Raw genomic sequence first — 26,581 nt, 5'->3', positions numbered from 1 at the left:
AACCAAGTCTCCCCTGGTTCCACTCCAGGACCTCAAATGTTCTGGAATCGAGGGAAAGGGCTTCACTTTCACAGGCTGAGACTAAAGCAGACATTGCCCTTACACATCATTCTAGGACTGCCATGATGTCAAGTGGTCTCTCAAATTAATCACAAATTATGGGCAGCCTCATAATAGCCTTTGCTGACTGGAGAAAGAAAATAAGTGACACAAACAGCCTCCCAGCACTGGCATACAAGAGACGTTTCCAGATGTTTGAGATGAATTTTTTAAATGTTCAATTTAGATAAAAATGTCATTTCCCATTCAACAAAAGGAAGGGTATGCATGAATTCCAAAACGTTAAAATATCTTCAGTTGTGTTCAGTTTAAACTGTACATAATTATTTTAAAATGCTGAGACAAATGAATGGACAGTGCATAAATAAAATAATTATGGGGAAAAATACAATATTACTTTTTTACTGTGTTTTAGTTTAAAAAGTTGTACTTATCTAGTTTTCCTAGTTGGGAAGAAGGTATATATTTCTGATGCTAGAATAATCGTCATATTTATTCATTAATAATATCTAGAGCAGTAATTGCACACAAACGGGGTCTTTCAAAGAATGGCTATTCTCATCCCTTTATCAAATAGCTTAGATTAGAAATCTATCCTTTTCCCAATAATCATTGATACCTCGGAGGGATTAGAAAGATGTTAGGGCTAATCTGTAACAAAAATAAATAGTTGATTTGAACTGAAGTAAATTCTAATTATGCCAAATGTTTCCATATTATATCAAAAAAAGACAAGCATGGGCTTCCCTGGTGGCGCAGTGGTTGGGAGTCCGCCTGCCGATGCAGAGGACACGGGTTCGTGCCCCGGTCCGGGAGGATCCCACATGCCGCGGAGCGGCTGGGCCCGTGAGCCATGGCCGCTGAGCCTGTGCGTCCGGAGCCTGTGCTCCGCAACGGGAGAGGCCACAGCGGTGAGGGGCCCGCGTACCGCAAAAAAAAAAAAAAAAAAAAAACAAGACAAGCAATGCAGAGTGTTTTTCTTTTTTAAATTTTAAGTTCATTAAAACTAGGCAATTCATTTAAATGGTGCACAGGTTCTAAAAAGATATGAAAGGCAAAACGATGGAAAATCCCCCTCCCTTTTCAGTGCCTACCTCTTATCTCAACTTCCTGCCTGGACAAATGAGAACATATGCTTCCAACTAACAACCATGTGCAAAACTTCCAAACTATAATCTTTCATAAGCCCATTCACTGCAATTAAGGAGGCCCACAGCGTTTCCTACACGCGGGTCTGCAGTACCTTGCTTTCCAAGAGTGTCACTCCCTCAAGGTAACTCTACACTCACCTAGTGCCTGTAAAATGGGGAATAACACATATGTGCTTATTATGTATCTTTAGGAGCCTAGGCTGTCACAAGGATTATAACAATTTTCTATAAAGTTGCTCACTTTCCAACGCATTTGCGCATCCCGTCCACCACATTGAGACGACAGCCTAGTAACTGACTGCTTCATCTGAAGCCACCCCCCGGGGAGCTTCCCACGACGTGGGCGCATTTAGCAGTAAAATATACGCCGGGATATCATAGCGACTTGCTCCATAAGCTTTTATGAGAAACATTTCTTGATCTTTTTTGATTTCCTGTTACTGTTACGTTTATGAGGGGCAGGTGGGCAGCTAACGGGTATAAATGCTCACTGGCAAATTCAATTTACTTTCTATTTCCTGTGAGCTTTTATTTGATTATTATTCACTCAGGCTTCCAATTTAAAGATTTTTCTATACCCATATATTTCTCCACCTGTGTAATTTCTACTATTATAAATAAAACCCTAATTTTTAATAAAGTTAAAGCCAAATCACCATTTCAGATAATTTTGTACAAATTAAAGAAAATATTGGCCATCATTTTATATGTTGCTTTCTGTATCTTTTCCAGTGTTCTACACTGTTAAGCATTCCCTATGTTTTGGATGTTCTATTTTCCTAGATACATTTCTAAGTATTATCCAAACATTAAAATGTTTTTCTTATATCCATATACTGATTCATATAAATACTGACAAAGCATGTTTACTGAAATATAGTGCCAATTATTATTATGTTAGCCATGAGTTTTTTCTTATTTTCTTTTTCTTTTTTTTTTTTTTTTTTTTTGCGGTACGCGGGCCTCTCACTGTTGTGGCCTCTCCCGTTGCGGAGCGCAGGCTCAGCGGCCATGGCTCTTGGGCCCAGCCGCTCCGCGGCATGTGGGATCCTCCCGGACCGGGGCACGAACCCGTGTCCTCTGCATCGGCAGGCGGACTCTCAACCACTGCGCCACCAGGGAAGCCCAGTTTTTTCTTATTTTCTGTATCTAATGAGATATAAGCGACTTATTTATGATAACTCAAAAAATACCACACACACACAAAAATCTATTAAAGATTTACTTATCGTAAATCTTGAGTATATCCCCAAATACTCTCTACCACAGCACACCCTCTTATTTCCTTCTTAGGACTAAAAGAATTATATTCACTTTACTTGCTCGCCATGTAAGAATATGGATCTATAAAACAGCAGGGATCTGTCCTTTATTCACTACTGAGTCCCCAAGTAGAGGCTTCTTTTTTGTTAAGATTGTTTTGATGTGGACCGTTTTTAAAGTCTTTATTGAATTTGTTACAATATTGCTTCTGTTTTAGCTTCTGTCCTTTTGGCCACGAGGCATGTGAGATCTTAGCTCCACGACCAGGGATCGAACCCGCATCCCCTGCACTGGAAGGTGAAACCTTAACCACTGGACCTCCAGGGAAGTCCCGAGACATTTTAAGTTCAGGGCTTAAAGGTGAAAAAATGAATAACCCCATGATTTTCAATACTATTACATGATTTTATACTACATAAAATTAGAAATAAAATTACTGGTTTTATTTTTCATCTCTAGATGAAGTTTAAAAAACTTCAGTAAACTCCATTTCAAGTTTCTCAAACAATTTAGAGACTATTCATTTTGAAATGTTAATCATATAATCTGGATGTGGGTAACTATTTTCCAAATATAATAGCACTCACTGAACTCACAGGACTGTTGTGAGGATCAAATGATAGAATTCCTGCAAAGTGCTTAAAGCAATGCCTGACAGATAGCAAGAACTCAAAAAGCCATCTATTAAATGTTTCTATACATCAATCCTCCAAAAAACTTCTCTTGGCTTTCAAGTTTATTCTACCAATGAATGCTTTATCCTACCAATGAATGCTTTATCCTACCAATGAATGCTTGGTAGGATTTTATTCTCTTGGCTTTCAAGTTTATTTTTTCCATTACTAGGTGAGAAATCCCTGAAAACTGTAGTCAGTCTCAATTTGCATAGTCATAGAGAGGAGAATGACTGTGCCCAGGTTACAGCTGACACTGATTTGCCCTTGACATTCAGGAAGTCGTTGACCCTGCATCTCAGTTATTTTATGTGTTCAACAAAAGAGCTGACTCAGCATTAGCCGACCGATCACTCCCACATCTGACAATCAAGGTATCTACGATTTCTTCACTGCATACTTTGATGGTCAAATTTTTAAGAGCTCTGTTTTTCCATTAAAAATTTTGATAATTCCTTCAGCAGTGTATTTGCTTATTTTGTCTCTTGTCCTAAAATACTATAAGCTCTACAAGAGAAGGGACTATTTATATATAAATGATATATAATCTGTTAATTTAATTGAAGGTCAACGACAACAGATGCTTAAACTAACCTTATCTCTAAGTTGGCCCGTGTTGTATTTTTTATTACAACAACGTAGATATGCAACTATTCACTCTATCTTTTATTCTAATCAACAGGTATGTTTTAAATCATATTTTGTCCTTGATGATGTCAGAATGCAGCATTTTAGCTCAAACATCTCACCTCAGTAAATTTTCCACAATTACTCTACACATTTTTATTTTTGCAAAGTCAACATAAATGTTGCAATAAACTTAAACTTTAATTACATCTATTCCTGAATATCTTTGTCATGATTTACTTCCTGATGCAGAATTAGAATTTTGTGGTAATTTATAAGTTAGGCTGATTATTCGCGTGAATGTATTGGTCAAAAGTCATTCACCTTTTTATTTATATTGCTGAGGAAAATAGCACTATATTTAATATCTAGAGCCTTCAATAACCTATAACCTCTAGGGGAGACTCAAAGGTTGAATACTAACCGTATTATGAAAGTATTGATCAGTGAGTACTGTATTTTCATTTCTGGAAAGCTTGACGTGATTTAATGCGTGAGGTTAATTTGTTGAGTTTTCATAACTGGCTGTTCCATAACCTAGATCAAGAATATTATAGGGCAAATTTTTACTCATGTCCAATTATTTCATGTGTTTACTGTTTCCTGCACAGCATAAAGATCAAATTTTTTGAAACTTAAGAAAATGGGTCAACCAACATTGAAAAACTGCCCCAAAGACAGCAGACGAATATATATGGGTTACATCGTTTATATCCATAACGTTTGGCCCTAATATGAATCCTGTCAGAGCAGAATTTCTAGGCAACATCTAAGAAAACCACTGCCTGGAGAGTTCATATAAAATAAAACGCTGAAAACCTCTTGTTATCCGGAATTACATAAAGAAAAGCAAAACTAACTAGTGATAAAATAAATTTGAACTTTAGTGGATGTAATTTTATGAAAGATTTAAATATATCAACATACAGATATAATGTTTATAAATACTGAATTTATTTTTTAACTAGTTTTCTCTGTTCTGTCCCTAGCATATTTTAATATTGAAACAAATCTTTGAAATAAGACTTAGTTTTGTTTAATTTAAAGAATATTACTTACCAGTGCCTTTGTAGTATTTTGTACAGTTACCATATTCAATATCTTCCTTTTTAATATCAAATTGAGGCAAGGCAATTTTTTCTAATTGAACAGGATCCCCTGACTGCCAGATAAATCGTAAGTCGTCAGTTGTGTAACCAACTATAAACAAAAGGAAATAAAATATCAGTTTGAAATATAATTATTGACCCTTCTTTAACATTTTAACATCCAGATATTAAACACAGAAATGGTAAAACAATAGGCCTTTTTATGAAACTTTTGTTAGAAATGTAAAGAGGTAAAATCTATGGCCACTAATAAAAATACTGGCACAAGTTACAGATAATTGGCTTAAAGAAAGAACAAGCTAAAATAATCAGCATGTCACAGATGGCAAAAATCCTCGGGTGTCATGAACAGTAGTGCATCTGTCTATGTCAGAATTCTGAACTGTCATCAATGAAAAAGTAGCAAATAAGTGATATTAGCTTTCTGAATGTACACATTTACAATCATGCAATGTGCTACCTGGAGATTTTTAAAGAAACGTAAGCACCAAAATGGGTTTTTTTGAAGAGTTCGCTACCAACTTCCCTAGAGGAGTTGCATGGCCAGAGGAGAGCAATAAAACAGCCCCTCAAATGGACATCACTCCATCACTAGCGCCTCCCGGAACCCACATTGTGGGCTTAGGTAACCTGGCTACAATTCAAGGGCCCCATGGGTTTACAGCATGTTGTAGCCTACCGTTCAACTCTTACATGCCTATATTTTTTAAAGCCATACTTTAGTGTATCTAGTAATAGAATTGAAGGTATATACACATTTGGAATTATTTATAAAAAATGCATATTGACACACAGGCACACGTATATGCAATACACACACAGACGTGTACATACATACACTTATATCTGCAAAATCTCACATTATAGTTAGAAAGCAAAAAATATTGTTCAAATTTAGGACCCAGCTTCAGTAAATTAAACAACAACAAGCAGTAACCACTAAGTGACTTTAAAGCATGTCATCAAGCAAGCACATACATTTTATAAGGTGATTCTTTGTAGGAATAGGTCACAGTGTATGGGTATTCAGGCTGAAGATTCCTTCCATTAGTGTTAATTTTTCAAGTTTTATTTCCTACTTTGATTTTCACATGACAAGCTTCATAGCAAATTAATTAATAAATATATTTTAGAGATAAGCATTTCAATGACTACACCTGGTACCTCTTTTAGAAACTGAAAAATATATGATTCTAGAAACATAGAAAATCTAAAATCCAATTTTGTAAAACATAATTTTTTTATAGATCCATAGAAAATGAATGCTTGGTAGGATTTAGATAATATTTTTCAATGTTTTCCAAATTTTCTGCTCTGAAAAATGTGGATTTAACATTAGAAAAGTTATTAGGACATCATTTTCTCCTTTACCTTGCCTGTATTACTAACTCAAATGAAGGTGGCGATTGGAATAAGTTAGAAGGGTACACACCTACACCTACGACAACTCAACTGAAATCAACTGGTAACAAAAGAATTCATCTATCTTAGTATACAAATTAATACAGTAAAAGGAAAACTATAATTTCCCTAAATAACTTATTCTAACGTCTGTTTGGAATCAAAAGCATTAGTTTCACCGTTATTATCTAAGATATTAGTAGCATGTATTGCCTAGAAATTTTAAGCATTTTTATCCCTATGGTGACTTAGGGTCTCATTTACATACAGCTCTCAAGTTGCATCTTGCAACGTTGTGTATCCATGGGAAACAAGGTCAAGTCCAAAGGGCACGAAAGAGTAATAGATAGCCTGAAAGCAGAAACAGACGTCTTAGAAGTTGTTTAACACATGTCTCTGTGATATGCTGATTTTTAAAGGAAAATATGAATCTACAAATATTAGAGAGAAGAGAGTACCTCATGCTGACGAGGACATCTCCATCCCGAAAAATAAAGAGGAGAATATTTTCCTGGGTTACATCATGAAAATTGGCACTTTTTTCATTTGCAAAAAATAAATCAGGTTTCCACAGACACTTGTACATCGTGGGGTCCACCGTCAGGGCATCTGAGCCCCGGAAATCACTAGGCAGCTTCAGTCTGGGGTCGTTCCACTTCTGTCTCAGGAAGATGTTGACTCTATAATCCTGGGAAAATTACGTGTGCGTGTGTGTTTACTGCCATTTTTAAGAATGCGTTCAGCGCCAGAATAAAAAGGGTTCAATCATTAGCAGTACAAATACGTTTGCTCTTCCAACATTAACAAGGATCACAATAGCTTGGTATAAAAAGCCCCTCGTGTCTTTCTCAGACTCTCTACAGACATCCTCTTAGCGCTTGCGAGTTCAAACGTCGTCATAGAACTTTACCAATAATTGCTTTACTGTAATACAAACACCAATTATACCAGGGGGTTAGTTGGTATCGTCAAAAAAGCACAGGAACTGCTAAATACTGCCATTATTCTTCCCCCAAAAGTAGGATACATTTTCATTAAAAATAGATAAGAAGCCAAGAGAAAATATTTCACTTGTATCTTACTAAGTAGCAAGCTACAAAAATAATTTATATGTATATAAAGCTACAAGGGGGGTGGGGAGGGAAGGAGTGGGAGTTTGGGGTGTGCAGATGGAAGCTGTTTATCCATAGGATGGATAAACACCAAGGTCCTACTGCAGAGCACAGGGAACTACATTCAGTAGCCTGGGATAAACCACCATGGAAAAGAATTTTTCAAAGAGTGTGTATATAAGTATAACTGAATCACTTTGCTGTACAGCAGAAACTAACACTGTAAATCAACTGTACATCAATAAAAATAAAACAAAACTACACATATGTTTAAAACACATACTTTATACTTGAGGAAGAAAAGGAAAAATGATCCTTGCCTACTCATACATGTAAATGATCATACAGAGGTAGTCAAATAACATTTGGATTTTGCCAGATGAGAGTACGTGAAAAATGTGTAAATGTTATATTCAACTCCAGTAGGAAAAGGTTTTGAAATCCACTAAACAGCTGATTATTTTTCTTCAGTTTTTTGCCTGTCTCCAAAGTTTTAATTGTAAAACTTTGTAAAAGTTGGATTATATCAAGACATGTATATTCCAAGGATATATGGACCTGGAAACATTGTTTAATACCCTGATACGTTTTATATTTGCCAGTGAAATGAGATTCTGGCACACACTGGGTTACTGGGGTATATACAGTCCAAAGCACCATGGCGGCATTATGCTCAGGTTGTTTTCTTTTAATTTTATATGCAGAACTCAGAATATGCACCAAAGGGCTCAAGGCATAAATGTGTTGGGCTTCAGCATCCTTATTTTCACCCATTCAAAATTCACAAAATACTATCTATCCATGGCCTTTTGACATGATCAAAATGAATCAGATCATAAACTTCAAATCAAAATCCAAATATTTAAATAGGAAGACATGATAGATTATCTTTCTTTAAATAATAAGACCTAACATATTTATATGAAACATAAATGCGCACATTTTATTTATGTATAAAATAAAGCATAAGCAATGCACAGTGACTAGGAAAATTTGAGGAATTCACTTCCTCTCTCCTATGATGTTCAGATTCTATAATAGTAATCAGAGGAGGGTAAGGTACATATTGATAATAAATATTTACTGAACTACAGACAGTGAAGTAAGATTTAACCTACCTACGTCTAACAGCTAAACTTGATGTCTATAAAAACTGCAACACATATAACGCAACATTGTAAATCAACTATACTTCAATTAAATACATGTTTAATAAATAAATAAACTTCAACACATAATATAAATTGATTGTTAAAAATCATACGCAGGTGGTCTTGAAGTGCGAAAGTCAAATAAATTAAGAATTATGTAAGCTGGCATTGAACGTATCTGTACCACTGGCAGGGAAAACAAAAATAACATTTTCCTAATCAAACGAACATGGAATCAAGGAGGACGTGAAGGAGACCTAGGACCCTGGAAGATGAAGACCTGCACTACACAGCTCCATTAACTTTTTGTCAAATATAAACATATCTTACAATTCATAATGGGACTTAAGTGGTTACCTCATATCTGATTGTGACAGCTAAAGAAATTAGCTCAAAACATGTCCAGGACATAGGCCTATCAGCTGGTAAGCCTTCCAGTGGCCACAATGCTGCTTCCTGACCAAAGTTCTTCTCATCCCAGAAAAACATGCATGGCCCCCAACTTAAGAAGAAATACACCATAGATCTGATCATTTTCAAATAAAATTCCTAGTATGCTAGCTTCGCTAAAGCACATGGTTGACATACACTTGCCATTACTTTGCGCACTTAACAGTATCCAATTCCAAATTATTTGCTAAAAAGCTTTCCTGTAATGATCAGCCAAAATGACTGGTATTCTAAAATTATATACAGTAAAAGCTATTCTATTACCCTCTTATAACTACTGTTTCTTATCCAGGTAAATCATCAAACACTACATCTTTAAGCTGTGGTACTTGAAATACGCATTCACGGTATTATGATAAAATACTGTGTCCTAAGGGTCAGATGAGGTTGCCGATGTATCTTTTATAAGCTTATTATTAAAGCTATGGTCCCTTATTTTGGTCAATAACCATGACATGAAAATACTGAAGATGAATTTTTCTGTAATTTTTCATTTGCTTATCCAAATATAACTATAATATCTTTGTATAGGTATTTACTACGTGCTAGGCATATTTGGCCTAAGTGCCTTACAAAAATATGACTATTTTCGGAAGTTTATACTATGAAAATGGTCTCTTGGTGCTCATAAATGCTTCCTATTACTGGGAAGTACAAGGTAAGCTTATTGTCGTGTTTCCTTTCTGTCTGGCGGCTAGGGAACTGAACATTTATTAAGTTCAAACCCTATAGCTAATTGAATTAATGTATAGCTCACATCCTGGTATGACCATCATTGTATGGCTCCGACATATTTAGTACTGTTTCAATTACTTCACTGTATTTCTGTTATTATTATATACTGTAAATCCTCTCCAGAAACAGGAGGCTGGATAAAAAAATAAATAACCGTTGAGACACTGGATAAAAAAATAAATAACCGTTGAGACACTGGATAAAAAAATAAATAACCGTTGAGACACTGCCATATACTGACAAGGCTCTTTCAGTATTATTTGGGCACAACTCCCAAGCAACTTTACCAGTGTGGCTTCTAAAACTGGATGCTTTGTTTTAGCCTAATATTAGCTTTTATTACTTTAAAGAGGGTGAGAAACATGTGTAGAGATAGAAATACTAAGATCTCGTTGGTATTCCTTATCTAGACCCAAGCAACTACATTTTGCTTCTTAGTCATTAATTTCTAAAGACACTATATCAGTATTTTTTCAATATCAGAAAGATATCTGACAGGAATTAAAGCAACGCTGACCTTTAACTTCAGCATATTTTGCATAATTAAAAAAGAAGCCATCTTACAATGTTTGGGGTGGAACTTCAGGAATTAAGCCTGCGTTGTGTCGAGCTCCCCTCGAAATCTCCACACAGGCACACATTCTTTTGGGAGCGCTGTTCTACTTCCCACCTATTTCCAAAATGGAATGGTTAACTCATCTAAAACTGTATCGCCAAATTATTTTTCTTTTAAAATTTTTATAGCAATTGCAATAGTGTTTTTCCATGTGAAGTCCATTTTTCTAAATTCTTCTTGAAGTCTAATCAATGTTTCCACACCATCCCAGAATATATTCATGTCATTTATCATTTATTAAGTTCAAAGCATTTTAATCAGCTGAAAGCTGATGAAAGCCCTAGATAGTATCAGAGACCTTGACAAAATAAACTGTCTGTGTGAAAAATTACAAAATTACAAATGATACAAGAATGTTTTAATCTACAGTCAACCCCCTTTCTATTCTATATGTCTGAGACAGGCTGGGACCTGGGACCTGGGATCCTTTGCTGCAGGGCTTGCACCTGGACACACGTTTCCTGCAGCCATAAAGAAACTATAAGGGACTAAAAATAACTGACAACAGCAAATGGAAATGAGGGTGTGGAGCAGTAGGAACTCTCACTGCTGCTGGGAATCAAAATATTACAGCTACTTTGGGAGACAGTTTGTCAGTTTCTTACAAAACTAAACATACTCGTATCATATTGCACTCCTTGGTACGTACTCAAAAAAGTTGAAAACTATGTCTACACAAAAACCTGCAAATAGGTATTTATTGTAGCTTTAGTTATAACTGCCAGAACTTGGAATCAACCAAGATGTCCTCCAGCGGGTGACGGATTAATAAACTGTGCTCCATCAGGCAGTGGAATATTATTCGACACAAAGGAAATGAGCCATCAAGCCATGAAAAGACATAATGGAACCTTAAATGCATATGACTAAGTGAAAGAAGCCAATCTGAAAGGGCTGCATACTGTACGATTCCAACTATAATGGCGCTCTGGAAAAGGCAAAACTAAGGAGACAGTAAAAAGATCAGTGGTTGCCAGGGGTTAGGGGGAGAGAAGAATGAATAGGCAGAAGACAGTGGTTTTCCAGGGCAGTGAAATTCTTCTGTTTGATACCATAATGGTGGATACATGTCATCATATGTTTGTCAAAGCCCATCAGATGGACAATGCCAAGAGCAAACCCTAATCTAAACTCTGGATTTTAGGTGATGATGTGTCCATGTAGAGTCATCGATTGCAACCACAGGACCACTTCGGTGGAGTAAATCCATAGTGGAGGAGACTCTGCACGTCCAGGGGTAAGGGGCTGACAGGAACTCTCTACGCTTTCTACTCATTTTTGCTGTGAACCTAAAACTATTCTAAAAAATAAAGTCTACTTAAAAAAAGGAAATGCAAAAAATTATGTAAACAAAAGGAAAGGGAATAAATAAAAAGTTAGCCAAAATTTGGAGACAGGCAAAAAGATGGCCCTTTCAACATCACACTAAATGCTATCTAACAAGCCCACCTAAGGGTTGTATGAGTCTCTAGGAAAATGTAACTTTGTTTGACTTGCCATTTTCTATAGATTAGGGCCCAGACTCTGTACAATTATGTCATTTCAAGAAGATTACTAAATTACAAATGATTTCTGTCAGGTAGGAAAGACATTCCCAAAGGTATGCCTTTATTGCCCTGTGGAACATTAACAAGTATATCTAATTTAGCAACCTAATTGCAGCATTCTTTCTCTCCAGTCTCCTGAATTCTCTACTGAATCAGCTTTACTATCTGGCTGGTTCCCTCATTAATGAGTCAAATAAATCACTGACATGTCCTTACAATATTCATGTTTTTAACTTTTTAAAAATTGTGCTTTGTTCTCAAAACGTTAAGTATAGAATTACCATTTGATCCAGCAATTCCACTCCTAGGTACATGCCCAAAAGAATTAAAAGCAAGAGACTACAACTGCTATTTGTACACCCTTTTCCATAGCAGCATTATTCACAATAATCAAAAGGTGGAAACAATCCAAGTGCCCATCAACTGATGAACGGATAGACAAGTGTGGTATATACATATACACACACCGTGGAATATTATTCAGCCATAAAACGGAATGACATCCTGATACATATTACAACATGAATGAATCTTGAAAACACTACCCCAAAAAATCAAGACTAAGAAAGAGTTTGTCCAATATTCCTACCTAGAGAAGGAATGCAGGGGATAAAATAACCCTAGGGAGGGTAAGCATTTAAAGGGCTGGCTTTCTCAGAAGTCTGAGAAAAAGAAGAAAGCCCTGAGAATGTGATTTCACCAAACCAGAGTCAAAAGCTTTAAGATGGTTCACAGCAATAAATGCCATCAAAGGTCAAGTACAATCAAACTGAATACTTTCATCAAATGAGGGAGACACTGATGATTTCAGCAAAACACTGTGGCATATAAAAGCAAGATGACAGAGAATTAGGACGTGAACAACGTTGCCTATCTATAAGATGAAGATAATAATGATACACCCACAACACAGGCTTTTTATCAGCAATAAATGAGAAAACATATGTAAAGTATACAAAGTTCATCTGGCTATATTAAGCACTAAGCAAGTATCGATGTTTTGTCTCATTATTGATAGTATATATCCTTAATGTTGTTATTCTTTTATAATGTTGGTAATAGAGGTGAATAGGCTTTTTGCCTCAAAAAAAAAAAAAAAATCAAGCCTATACCGTAATTCATCGGGTTTGCTCTGTACTGTGATCGACCTACAATTATTCTTAACGGTAATCCGTTTCTAGGTCACAAATCTTGAAACTGCTTTGAGCATCTCCTGAAGTGAACGCTTCTTGCTTTCAGCTACACTGATGTAAGCTCAATATACCACAAGCTTTGAGTCTCTACTGTAATCCTCTTTCAAATTTTATTTCTGAGTAGAACTCCAGAGTTGCATTACAAGGAGTATCGCTGAAAAACTGGAAATCAGTTACTTCATTGTATCATTCTTGGTCATTGCGTCCTATTATCTCATTAGGAAAGTGCTTCCAAGATGCTTTTCTATTAGTTGTGTAGCCACATAGTATTATATTCAGTACAAGTTGCTGCGCGCTGATGCATCTTTTAAGAGTGTTTAAAAATTTCACAATTTAAATTAATAGCTTTGGCTTAACATTCATTAAAAGATAAAAGATTATTAATTAGTATGCTTTGGTTCATGCTTTACGGGCATTTCCAAATAATTGCTACTTATTGGCATTTCAAAGGCTCTGTATCTAGATAACTAACTTAGAAACCTATTTATTTTCATTTTCACTTATTCAATCACTATACTTATAGCTCTATCATTTATTTTGCAATAAACAACTTCCCATCAGAAACAGACCTCTTTTATCACTGGGAAATTACTTAATTGTTTTGAAAGAACTTGGTGACAAATACTATCATTATTCATTCCAAATAGCACACTAGTAGTCATGATCTGGAGAATGGATGTTCTCCAAGATTTTCAGTACCAATTAACACCCAAATTACACTTATTCAAGGCAATAAAAACATTTCGCGAGAAGGCACTAAAAATGGTTAGTTTCATTAATGATATTTTAACATTAAGAACCGTTCATCTATATTTTGTGTTGCTGTTAGGATACCTCTTCTGGTTACTTGTAATTTTTACCTAACGCTCACATACGTGGTGTTTCCTCATTTGATTTCTTTACATTACGATAAAAAACAAAATGGCGTTCAAGGAAATCAAGAAAATCAACTCTCGCCTGCTAGGTGATACAATGCGACCACCCTAAACTATAAACTACATGAGTTGCAGTCTGCTGGACTGGATATGTAGCAAGTGCCCAATATATTTCTGTTAAAGACAGAAGGGAAGAAATAATTTCTATGACAGTTTGACAGGTTAGGATATTTGGCTAGCACTGTTTACACCATTAATTTAATTTTTCTGCACCAGCTCATAATGACAAATTTTGGAAGGAGAAGATAAAACTGGGACATTTCTCATCCTTCCTTCTTGTCTAAGACAGTTGACCCTCGTACAGCACAGGGTTAGTAGTGCCGACCCGCCATTCAGTCAAAAGTCCGCGTGTAACTTTATCGTGTGCCCTTCTGTATCTATGGATTGAACCAACTGCTGTAGATCGTGTAATACTGTAGTACGTATATAGTACTATAGTGACAAAAATCTGTAGAAAGTGGACCCGTGCATTTCAGAAACGTGTTGTTCAAGGGTCAGCTGTACAGTCCTCTTACTTACGACGTCTGATCACCAGTGCTTCTGAATAATACAGCTAAGAGAAATAGGATAGAGAGTAACTTAGTAAACTAAGACAAGTTGTAAGGAAGGAAATTTAAAGTTACATATAGAAGAAAATATATAAAATCAAATTGTTTTAAAACAACAAAGTAAGTAAGTGCCAAGAACTAGAATGAAGGTCTTTGAGCTGATCCCAAACGCGATTTTCTTCTTGAAAAGGTCATGCAGCACAAAGGCACGGAAAGCTTTGGCAGGATCATGAATCGTAGTGCGACAATAATTCGATATAATTACAAAGCGTGTCTACACCAAAGAAAATGGATTGCATAATCAGGCTTTTATTTCCATGAAAGAGTTCTTACGTACTCCTGATGAGGTAAAGTGTCTGTGTACAGATCGTTACAATAAACCTAATACCTAATTTCCCCCACAAGTGCAACAGTTCACATTTTCAATTCTAAAAACCAACTGATGTAAGCCAAAGGTAGGAACTGAATGGAAAAATCAACAAATATTTTCAGTATAACCATAGAGCAGATGCCACCTCGCCTCTAACAAACCACTCTTTTGTTTTGAAGGTCTTATTTCGGTAGTCACCAGCAGTAGCATATAAACTGATACAACAAGTGACTGCTCTACCAAATTCAAATGAGGATGATTACATTTATTTGATGATTTGGGTAACGCTGCGATTAAGCCAGTAAATATCACTTACAGCATTAACAACGATGTCTTACAGAGATGGAAGGTAGCAGAATGCCAACGCACCGACATGAGAAATAGGAACCATAAAGCTAAAAAATGAGATTATGAAACAAGCTGAAGGAGCACATACATAACCATGGAGGTTAGAAGGGCTTAAGGAGCATTAATATGGCTGTGACGTTGTTTCTTCCACTACACAGTTACAGTTTGTGAACAAATGTGAGATTGATTTTAGTTTAGCGAGTTAGCCTCTGAATTATGTCCCTGCCACTCTCTCACTTCGTCCCAGCTTACCCTTATACACTACCAAATGTAAACTAGATAGCTAGTGGGAAGCAGCCGCGTAGCACAGGGAGATCAGCTGGGTGCTTTGGGACCGCCTAGAGGGGTGGGGTAGGGAGGGAGGGTGGGAGGGAGACGCAAGAGGGAGGAGATATGGGGATATATGTATATCTATAGCTGATTCACTTTGTTATAAAGCAGAAACCAACACACCACTGTATAGCAATTATACTCCAAGAAAGGTGTTAAAAAAAAAAAATAGCCTCTGAATTAGAGACAAATAAGCAGGAAGGCATGTTTTCCAAACAGAATTGGCTAAAATGTCCTTACAGCAGTGTTAATGTACACCACCTCGACGGCTTCTTTGTTTGGCAATGAACTTCATACACTGCAGGAGAGGGCTGCCCTCCTCCTTCAGAAGTTGCCCCACCTCTGTCTGCAGTTCCTCGCGCTACGCCCACCCCAAGCTCTGTGTCCTACATTATGTTTTCTGGAGTAAGCCACTGCCTTAAGGTTAAAGTAGAAAGATCTGAGCTGCAGAGGAAAGCTCTGGGCAACACTGAAGCTTCCAAATTTTAGGGTTTCCTTTATTTCAGCAGATCTTTGTAGGGGAATTTCCCAGGGGGCTATTCATAAACAAAACCACAACTGTACAATGAAGCTGCTAACAAACATAAACGGTTCATTTTCTTTAGGATGAGATTCTATCCTGATGGTACGTTAATTGGCAAATGCATGACAACCAAACAGTGAGCCACCCCTAAGAGTTACTATGCCAGGCAAAACGCTGCTGCTCTATTTCTATAGTTTTTTCGCTCTTTTCAGGGTGTAACACATCAAGTACACAACAGATTCCAGCACAAGCCTGTCTGATATCACAACCTACACACTACACTATTCATCATACCGTCTCTATGAACATATATCGTATTTAGACACATCTAAGGCTCTCTGCTTTTCCAACCTCTTTTTTTTGGGAGGCGTCTTTTTGTTTGTTTTCTTTTGTTTTTAAGAAATATGCTATCCGGTTATTTTCAAAAAGCCAAGAGATCTAACACAACGTTGTAAATCAACTATACTTCAATAAATTTTTTTTTAAAAGACAAGAGATAAATTCTGGTCAGAATGTAGAGAAAGGGGAACAATATTACAGTATTAGTGGGAATGCAAACTGGTACAGCTGCTATGGAAAACAGTATGGAGAGTCCTCAGGAAATTAAAAATAGAACTACCATATCCAGCAATCCCACCTCTGGATCTATACCCAAAGGAAACAAGATATCTAGAAGCGACGCTTGTGTTTCCATGTTCACTACAGCATTGTTTACAATAGCCAAGGCATGGAAACAACGTAAGCGCCCAGCAATGGAGGAATGAATGAGGAAAATGTGGTATATACATACATATATAGTGGAATACCATTGAGTCTGGAAAAAAGAAGGAAATACTGTCATTTACAATAATATGGATGAACCTGCAGACCATTATGCTACGTAAAATAAGCCAGACAGAGAAGGACAATTACTCCATGGTATCACTTATATGTCGAGTCTTAAAACAACGTTGAATTCAGAGAATCAGAGAGTAGGAGAGCGATTGCCAGGAATTTCGGGGTATGGGAAATAGGGAGAGGTTGGTAAAACGTATAAACTTTAGGTTGTAAGATGAATAAGGTCTGAGGATCTAATGTGTAACATGGCGACTGTAGTTGATAACACAATTGTGTAATTGAAATTTGCTAAAGGAATAGAACTTAAATGTTCTCATCAAAAAAAAAAAAGAGATAAATGTGGATGTGCTAATTAAGTTGATGGGGGAAATCCTTTCACAATATAGAGGCATATCAAATCATCACATACACTTTAAATTTCTTACAATTTCATCTGTCAGTTATACCTCAATGAAGCTGAAAAAAAAAAAAAAAAAAAGCCCACCCTGGGTGATTGGAAGGAAAAAGAAAGAAATAACTGCTCTCCACACGTGGACCCTCTTAGTTACCCTGCTGAGTCATCACTATTATTTCTGACTGGTATCTATAACAAGTAATGAAGAGCAAGCTTGTCTTAGATAACACTTTTTTCCCTTAGAAGACATCCTAATGTTATCTCTATATCGAGAATAGCTTGTACCTTTCCTAACTATTAAGCAACAAGGTATTAGGGCATCTGTTTTTGGAAAGACTGAGTAAATCTATAAAATATGACAGCCTTGAAACACACATCTATAAATCTCTGTCTTATAGGTATGCATGAAATAAACACTGCAAAAGCAAAAAATAATACTTACGATAAAATGGAACACTTCAGTCTATTTGATGAGTATGGTTCCAATTCTGAACCTTTGGGCTGTGTCTTCCCAACACAAGGGAAAGCCAGGTTATTTCATCAAAAGAAACAGTAAATATAAATAATTTGGTTCCTCTGCATAAAGGTCTCTAAAACTAACCCTCTACTATTATAACATTATTTGCTCTTTTTTTTTTTTTTTTTGCGGTACGCGGGCCTCTCACTGTTGTGGCCTCTCCCGTTGCGGAGCACAGGCTCCGGACGCACAGCCTCAGCGGCCATGGCTCACGGGCCCAGCCGCTCCGCGGCATGTGGGATCCTCCCGGACCGGGGCACGAACCCGCGTCCCCTGCATCGGCAGGCGGACTCTCAACCACTGCGCCACCAGGGAAGCCCTGCTCTGTTTTTTAACCCTATAAATGTTCAACATGAGTCTATTGTTTAAATTTGCTTGCCAATTTTTTTATGGCTACGTGGACTCACTTTTTGCTAGACAAATAGAATTTATTTGTTCATTTATTTAACCGGTATTAGTTAATAATATGACATTATTTATGTGTTCACTAACTGAGGGCCTATTGTCTCCTACTTTACAGGAAATGAAGAAGTTGAATACATTTTTCCTGACTTAAGGAGTTAATAGTCCATCAGAGAACAAAAGGAAAAGACACAAAAATAGTTGCATTACAGTCAAGAAGCGATCTGGTTTAACAAACGTGATAGAGCTGAAAGACCTGGATGGAAAAGGGGGCACAGGGTGAGTGGGAGTAGCTCAGAGTAAGAGGCCCTGATTACAGACGAGAAATGGAGGTTCGAGGCAAGTAGCTGCGACAAAGACGCTGCTGAAAACTGGTGGGATCTGGTCCCAGCAACGGGTGCTTTGGGCTCGCTACTGTGAAGAGCAGGCAGGAGGACAAGAGAAGATTATGTGAGAAATTACGCAGTATTTTGTTATAATCCTCAAATAGCCTGTAAGAAAGTTCTTACTCCTTTTCTATGTCCCCCACATGTTTTCAGCTTGATACAATTAAGTAACCACTGATGGGACCTAGAGAAGTGTAGCATCTGATATTTGGGAGGCATTCGATGTTCATTAAAGAACAGATACATTAATGGTACTGCCTGAGTTGGGACACATATGTAGCCTTCATGCAAATGAGAAAAAACATCCCTGCATTAGTTGTCCTAAAATGCAAGATAGAGTTGGGAATGTTTCCCACAGGCTGAAACACCTCGATGGTGGTGTTTCGGGATTAGCGTAACGGTGCCATGAAAGATAAAACAGGGTACAGGGAAGAGTATAGATACCAAATAGATCCCCTGAAAGTCTGACCTTGAGAAAATGAAATTTCTCACTCTTGTTAAGTGAAGTGCTTAGATAAGCTAGTCATATTTTCAAATGATGAGGGCTATCCTTGTCTCCTGAGTGATATATGGTTGTCTGTCCTTTATTTCAGAGCTGTCTTCTAGTGATCTATACTATATTAGACATACAGCCATTTAGGTGAACTAAAGTCACTGCAAGTGAATTTTGGACTTGATTTCAAAATCTTTAATTATCCAAAATATCTACATACTGTCTAAAAAAAATCAAGTACTCAGGGCTAAAGACATGGTTCTATAAAAATAAATAACATCCTCCTCACAATTAATATATTCTTATATTAATTAATATAAAAATAGGTGTCATAATTTAAATGCAATATACAATTGCTTTTGTAACATACTCTGCTGCTCCTAGGAATAAAGGAAAACGTATTTAAAATCATTCTTTCTCTGGTCTGAGGTATTCCCTGAAAAACTCTACTGTGTTCTAACCATTGCTATTAGGCTTTTAATCCAAACCTTATATTATTCCTTAAGAAAAATATAAGTATCTCAAGAAAAAAGATACCAAAAAAAAAAAAAATTAAGCTTTCTTTCTCCCACCTAAAGTATCATTTCAGCATATGGTTTTTCAAAAAGGGTACAAATCTAATATGTTAAAACATTAATAAGTGGACTGTACCGAATGTCTTCTAAAAGCTGAGGGGTAATTGCATCACACATGGCTCAGGGCATCTACTAATCACCCTCCACAGACATCTTTGCCCCTAAGGCCCAACTCACCCTGGATGGCAGCCCCACCTCAAGCCTCCCTTCTCTGTTCCTTTAGCTCTTTTCTGTCCCTCCTTTCTCTTCCTGGCCATCTCCTTGCCCTTTCTTTGTGTCGCATAATCTTTCCAGGGAGCTCCGCTACTCTAGTTTAGGAAAATCAAATTTGCTTTTTACTATTCTCTGCTCCACACATCACAAAATTAGCACAAGAGAAAAAACAAAGATTCTTCTCAGGAAATTGGAAGAAAAAAAGAAAACTGTGAACACTTAAATATTTTTGAATGCTTCTACACATAAGCATATTAGGAAAAAAATGTCACTCCAGAATATTAATTGCATAAATCCTTTTCCCAGGTGGTATCCAATTAGCCGTTCAGAGTGAGTACGTTAATTCTCCCAAGTCTGTAAGTTTCAATGCAATATAAAGACTAAATTTGAATTGCAAAATCACAAAGCCATTGAAATCACTGATTCAACAAAACCCTGAAATTTGAATATTTTATACTAGGAGACAGCTTGCATTTTTTTCCCTGAGAGTTACTCCTTATTCTTCAGTTATAATTTCTTCCACTATCCTCCAGTTAAAATCTTCTCAATTAAAAATATTAAATTGGTTGCAATCTTACCATTGTTGTCTCTTGAATAGATCCAAAACTGTTGATAAAAATGTTGACAACTACATCAACAGGAATGCCTGTCAATAAAAATTAAGGATATATTTAGTAGCTGTAAAAAACTTGGTCAGAATCTTCATTTTTTATGGTTTATGCATTTGATTTTTCTATTTTTTCCAATCTGTATGGATGTAAAATTATAAACCTATGGTTTCAGGATACCATGTTCACAGTTGCTATTGACTTATTTTTCTAAATAGGGATCAACACACAAATAAAAAATGAGTTACCTTGTACTTTATAGCATTATTTATTCAGAAATATTTCTCTCTTAAATTGTAGAAATTCTGGGAAAATACATTTACCTTAAATTTTTTTTTAATTGGGCTGATGCGTTTACTTTAAGAGAGTGTAAATTATTCTTTAAAAAACATCATTTTTAAAATATGGGGTTTTTTTTTTGCATTTTATAATCATTTTAAATTGTTACCTTAAATGGTAATGCAGAATCCAATTACAATTGCTATATTTTGATTTTTAATTCATGAAAATGCAAAGTTAATCAGACATATAACAGAATCATTATTAAGATTTTTGCCTGACCTTTTTTTTTTTTTTTTACTCATTGTGAACCGCTGCTTGGGCTAACAAAGGGAAAATGTGAATGTAGCCTTTTAGCCACATAACCTCTGACTGATGAAAAACAGGTGTTGAATCGATACAGCGTAGACATGTGACAACCCAGAGCGCAGTGCTGCTGAAAGTAACCGCAGGTTCTGGCAATGAACAAAAACCCTGTTTCTATAACAGAGTCGTATAACTTCACTTGACTAGAAGCAGCTGCAAGCTTTTCTTTCTTTCTTTCTTTCCTTCTTTCTTTCTTTCTTCTTTCTTTCTTCTTTCTTTCTTTCTTTCCTTCTGTCCTTCCTTCCTTCTTTCTTTCTTTTTTCCATAAAGGAAAAATAATCAAGCCTTATAATGTTAATCCAATCTACATTAATACCTGTCCTTAACCAGCAACAAAGATGACAGTTTTCCAGAGATATATTCATATAACTTTTCCTAACTCATCAAGAGGAAGCAAGAAAGGAAGAGAGAGAGGAAGAAAGAAAGAAAGAAAGAAAGAAAGGGAGGGAGGGAGGGAGGAAGGGAGGGAGGGAGGCAAGCTGTACCATCTTCCCACAACTTTTAGCTCAAGTACAGTTTTGGTTCTTGAAAGGAATGATAGGAGATAATGTTTTCTTGAAGAAAACATAGTCATTTTATTCACAAAGTTAACACGCTTTTAAAAACCATATGGCCATTTTTTTCAGCTAAAGAGTAGAGGGAATTTTTTTAATCAATGTAAAAACCTAATGAAGATTTAAAAAAAAGAATTTAAATGTCTATCAGAGCGTTCTCTATGCTCAAATGAGTCTATGGCCATTCTCCTACAAAGTAGAACTTTGGTGTCTGAATGAAAGTCAGAGCCTAAATTTTAAATTATTAAGGTTAAGAATACAAAGTACTTAGAAAGCCCATCAGATCGGTTAGCCTATTAATTCACAACACATATTTTTGTTTTTAACTGGGAACTATATAAGCCTGTTAGAACTAATGCTTTGCTTATCTTTAAACAGCTTTGCATTAAGTTGCTCTGACTTAAGCACATTACATGACAGTTAGATGTCAATTTAAAATATACTGTTTTGAATAAAACGAATAAATGATTTTATACAGATAAAATTAGTTTTTAAACTGCAAAGAATGGAGATACTGGGGTGGAGGGAGACCAACCTTTGAAATTTGGTCTTATCCTGGGATCATAACTGACCAATAGCCTATTCAAGATATTGCTAGTGGAGTTGGCCGGTACTCGGGCAAGGTCCTCGGCTGACTGCTGCCTATACGAGAAAAAGCAAAACAAAGCCCTGGTAAGTATTTAGAATAGCAAGCAACGGGAATGCGTGATGTTCACTGGAGAAAAGACTTCGCTTTTTGAGATAAATTTGCAGCATGGCTTTTCCAAATAGAGGTGAAAAGTAGTAGACTTATCAGAATCCCAAAAAGTATTTGTCATAAAAAATAAAAAGAAACACAAAAAGTATTTTAGCGTTTAATTTTACCAAATGCATGAAACACTGCCCTAAATACTTCATGTTACTTTCTTTAAATAAAATTAAGCAGACCTCTCACTTGTCCTGAAGCAACATGCAGTCAAAATCTAGACAAGCACAAAAGAATGGCAGACAAGGAAACAAGAGCAAAAAGTAGTTTTTGAATAATATATATATAATATTAACCTTCCACCTAAGCAAAGGAGTATGTGAATACTACAGGATGATACGGCCAGAGGGTCCAAGAATTCACAAAACAATCATGCTGACCCATAAATGATATTGTCCAAGAAACACACGAGGAGTGCTCTCCCTGGAGTAAAATACACAGGGGATTGGTAAAAGCAGTTCCTCAAATATCAGACCAATTAAACAGGGAAAATACAGAGCTCTGAGATACAGCTGCCTTTTCTTTTACATGCACATAGTTGCTGTCAACTATCAAAAAGAGAAAAAATGCCATTGTTTCTATTTTAATCAACTTTGAACAATGAATCTTGACTAAACTGGTGGTTGCTTGGGAGCATGTAAATGCTTCCTTGGAAGCCAATGGAAACTGTTGTTCTTTACTGTTGGTTTGGATTCATTTACCACCTGTAAAGTCTTATCATATAATCATTTTCCCAGTCCAAAAATAATATTCATGAAAATCACAGGGAAGATTAAAACTACACTTGGAGCATCCAGCATTGTCTATTCTGTACCTATACGGTAAAAGTGTCAATTTCATAAATGACATTATAGGAAGCAAAAAATGTCATGTGCTTGGCTTTGTTTTAAAATCCCAGCTCTGACCTATCAGGCAATTCTTTTCTGTGTTAATTATCGTACAATGTGCTGATAAGATACAACCACTACAGGTGAAATATGACAGATATTAAGAAGCGTATGAAAAAATCTAAAACTACTGTGAGTTGATACAGACAACCTTTTCAAGTAGCTCTCAGAAAGAATCCAGAACATTGGAGAAAAAAAATGAAAACCAATTAGTTAAGCCCCCCAAAGGTACAGGAGATTAAGTAGATTTGTTTCTCAAGACCTTATCAGCTCCCATATCCTAGCTGCAGGATTTGGGGTCCAGTAATGAGATTTTCCCATTCATTCTCCAGGATTTGGGGACCAGTAATGAGATTTTTCCCATTCATTCATTTTCCATTTCATTCTCAAGAGAATGAGGTTATGTGGCAAAATTAGATATTAAGATGCAAATTAGTGTCCAAACCCATCTACAAGTTTTCTCATTCAAGGGAGGAAAACGGAATTGATGGATTACAAACTACACTTGAATTGGATCAATTAAGGACTGCTATTATTATGTCTCGATATAGAATCCTTCACAAGTACACTTCTTCTAAGCAATAGAATGAACCAGACAACATAAAGACAATTAACAATTTCTTTTCTTTTTTGACCATTGGTCAATACATATTTTCATGTCTCTGCTGCAGGTAACCCGATATGAGTCTTTAATCAATACTTCACCTTTCTTTATATTAGAAATTCAAAGACATTTTAAAATTTAAGTGAAATCTCATGTATTTATATTCTCATGGATGAATTCAGGGATGTTTTTCCTACCTAAATAAAAAAATGGAAATCATTCTTTTTCAGCTTGGTCAATCCTAAAATAACATTAAAGTCATCTCCACACAGTAAAATATATTTTAAAAGCCTAGATAGCTACATCACTTTCTTCAAGAGAGCTGAAACAATTTGCATATAGCACATTTTCCTGTGTTTGCACTTTACTATACATAACCTTATAATTTGGAAAGTGGCTAGTATTTATACAAAATAACCAGGAATAAGAAGAGTTAAATGATTTTAATTAGGTTCCATGCCCAATGTCTATTTCGTTATTAGAGATTTCACATTCTGAATCTCAGTCCAATGTTTTATCCATCTGATGAGGCCATTGTGTTTTCTTTCAATAAATCTATCAACGATTATGATATTATTACACAACAGGATTGATTTCATGGAAATATGATATTAATTTAAGACAATAACTGAGTCTACTGAGGCAAAGTCATCAAACGACTAGAGAAAATAATGTCTTTTATATCAAAAGCCTTTTTACAGCCTACCTCTTTTGTTCTCTCACCTAAACTTGAACTGATGTCATGATTAAAATGCTAAGGAATGGGCCAGGCTGTATAGCTGGATGATGTAATGTTTTCCAGCACTAAAGGAAAAATCCAGAAATGTCTTTCCAAAGAGGGAAGCTCAGTTTTCCATTAACTGCAGAATGTACTTATTTTCCATGACCCTTTAGCGACCACACAGCACTGCTGCATTTCAAAGCTGGTGTGCGCGGGCATATTGGCTTCACATCCTCCCTTAAACCAGGAATCTGAGTCAAAGGACCGTTTTGTTTTTCCAGTTATAAGTGCAGCAACCATGGTCACAGGTTTTCGCAGACCTGAGTGTGGCAGGGCACTAGCCAGGTCATCTCAAGGAGGGAGCTGCCTGCTGGCTGTGAACTAAAGCAAGCACCGCGGAGGGAGGAAAGAGCAAGGCGTGTGAAATGTGTACGTTGTATTATTTCTCCTCTTTACTCTAGGGCAGTGATTCTTTACCTCTTTTTTTAGCACTACAGGTACCGCTGAGAATATGATGAAAGCTATGTGCTTCTCTTAGAAAATGGCCACAAAGTTTGCAATGCTGAGGGTTCCCGGATGTGCCCCACAGGTTAAGAAACCCTCCTTCGTGGAAACAAATGTTGTTATCCTCACCTAAAGTGAGATAAGGGAAGATTTTTTTTTTTTTTAAAGCTGATGGGACTTTGTCAAAAAGACACAGGAGCCAACTGAAAGAGCTCCCTATGGCCAAATCTAGGACGACTTGAGCAATAAAATAAAATTGTACTGGCTTATAATCCAAAGTATAAAATAAGAACGCATGAGTCCATAAAGATGTAAATAAAATGGCTGATTGAGTAAATAACTAAATGGTAGAGCACAGACGAATCTCCCGTGCAGAATTCCAAATAACTGGCATAGAGCCTCTGCTCTCAAATTGCTGGAGCGTCACACCCCCAGCTTGGTGTGAGCTGTCCACAGTGACACCTTTCCAAAGAGCGTGGGATGGAAAGGGGGAGAAACAGTAAGTTCGGGGGAGAAACCTGACAAAGGCGACCTCACCCAGGTGATTAACCTTAACCTCTAACCAGGTGGTAAGTCATGTTGACTCTGTGTACGTTTAATATGATGTGATGGGACTGTCATTTCTAAACGAGTGTTCTTCCTCCCCAGAACACATGGCTTCAATCTAGTCCTGACAAAAACATCAGACAAATCCCAGCGGAGGGACATTCTACAAGCTACCTGACCACGATTCCTCAAAGCTTCCATGGCCACAAAAAACAAAGTCTGAGAAACTGTCACAGCGAAAAGGAGCCTAAGGAGGTGTGAGGACTGGATGCCATTTGTATCCTGACTGGGGACCTAGAGCAGAAAAAGGACATTAGCTAAACACTAAGTAATCGAAATATAGACTACAGTCAATAACAATATACCACTGTTGGTTCTTTTTTTAGCATCTTTATTGGAGTATAACTGCTTTACAATGGTGTGTTCGTTTCTGCTGTATAACAAAGGGAATCTGCTATAGATATACATATATCCCCATATCTCCTCCCTCTTGTGTCTCCCTCCCACCCTCCCTATCCCACCCCTCTAGGTAGTCACAAAGCACCTAGCTGATCTCCCTGTGCTATGCGGCTGCTTCCCACTAGCTATCTACTTTACATTTGGTAGTGTATATATGTCCATGCCACTCTCTCAATTCGTCCCAGCTTACCCTTACCCCTCCCTGTGTCCTCAAGTCCATTCTCTACGTCTGTGTCTTTATTCCTGTCCTGCCACTAGGTTCTCCAGAACCATTTATTTATTTATTTATTTAGATTCCATATATATGTGTTAGCGTACGGTATTTGTTTTTCTCTTTCTGACTTACTT

At 36.6% G+C, this 26,581-nt stretch overlaps 1 protein-coding gene across 1 annotated transcript in view; it reads right to left on the bottom strand.

Moving 5' to 3' along the window:
- Window positions 1-26,581, bottom strand: part of GLRB (glycine receptor beta) — a 65,229-nt gene that overhangs the window by 15,427 nt on the left and 23,221 nt on the right. The window contains exons 2-6 of the mRNA XM_065877455.1: window positions 22,303-22,409; window positions 20,539-20,606; window positions 6,744-6,973; window positions 6,554-6,636; window positions 4,835-4,975 (exon numbers count right to left, since the gene is read on the bottom strand). Of these exons, the coding sequence (XP_065733527.1) occupies window positions 4,835-4,975; window positions 6,554-6,636; window positions 6,744-6,973; window positions 20,539-20,606; window positions 22,303-22,409 (629 nt within the window). The remainder of the gene's footprint in view (window positions 1-4,834; window positions 4,976-6,553; window positions 6,637-6,743; window positions 6,974-20,538; window positions 20,607-22,302; window positions 22,410-26,581) is intronic.

Source organism: Phocoena phocoena, chromosome 5 (genome assembly GCF_963924675.1).
Source record: "Phocoena phocoena chromosome 5, mPhoPho1.1, whole genome shotgun sequence".
Taxonomy (NCBI): Eukaryota; Metazoa; Chordata; class Mammalia; order Artiodactyla; family Phocoenidae; genus Phocoena; species Phocoena phocoena.
This window is presented reverse-complemented; position numbering and strand designations above follow the sequence as displayed.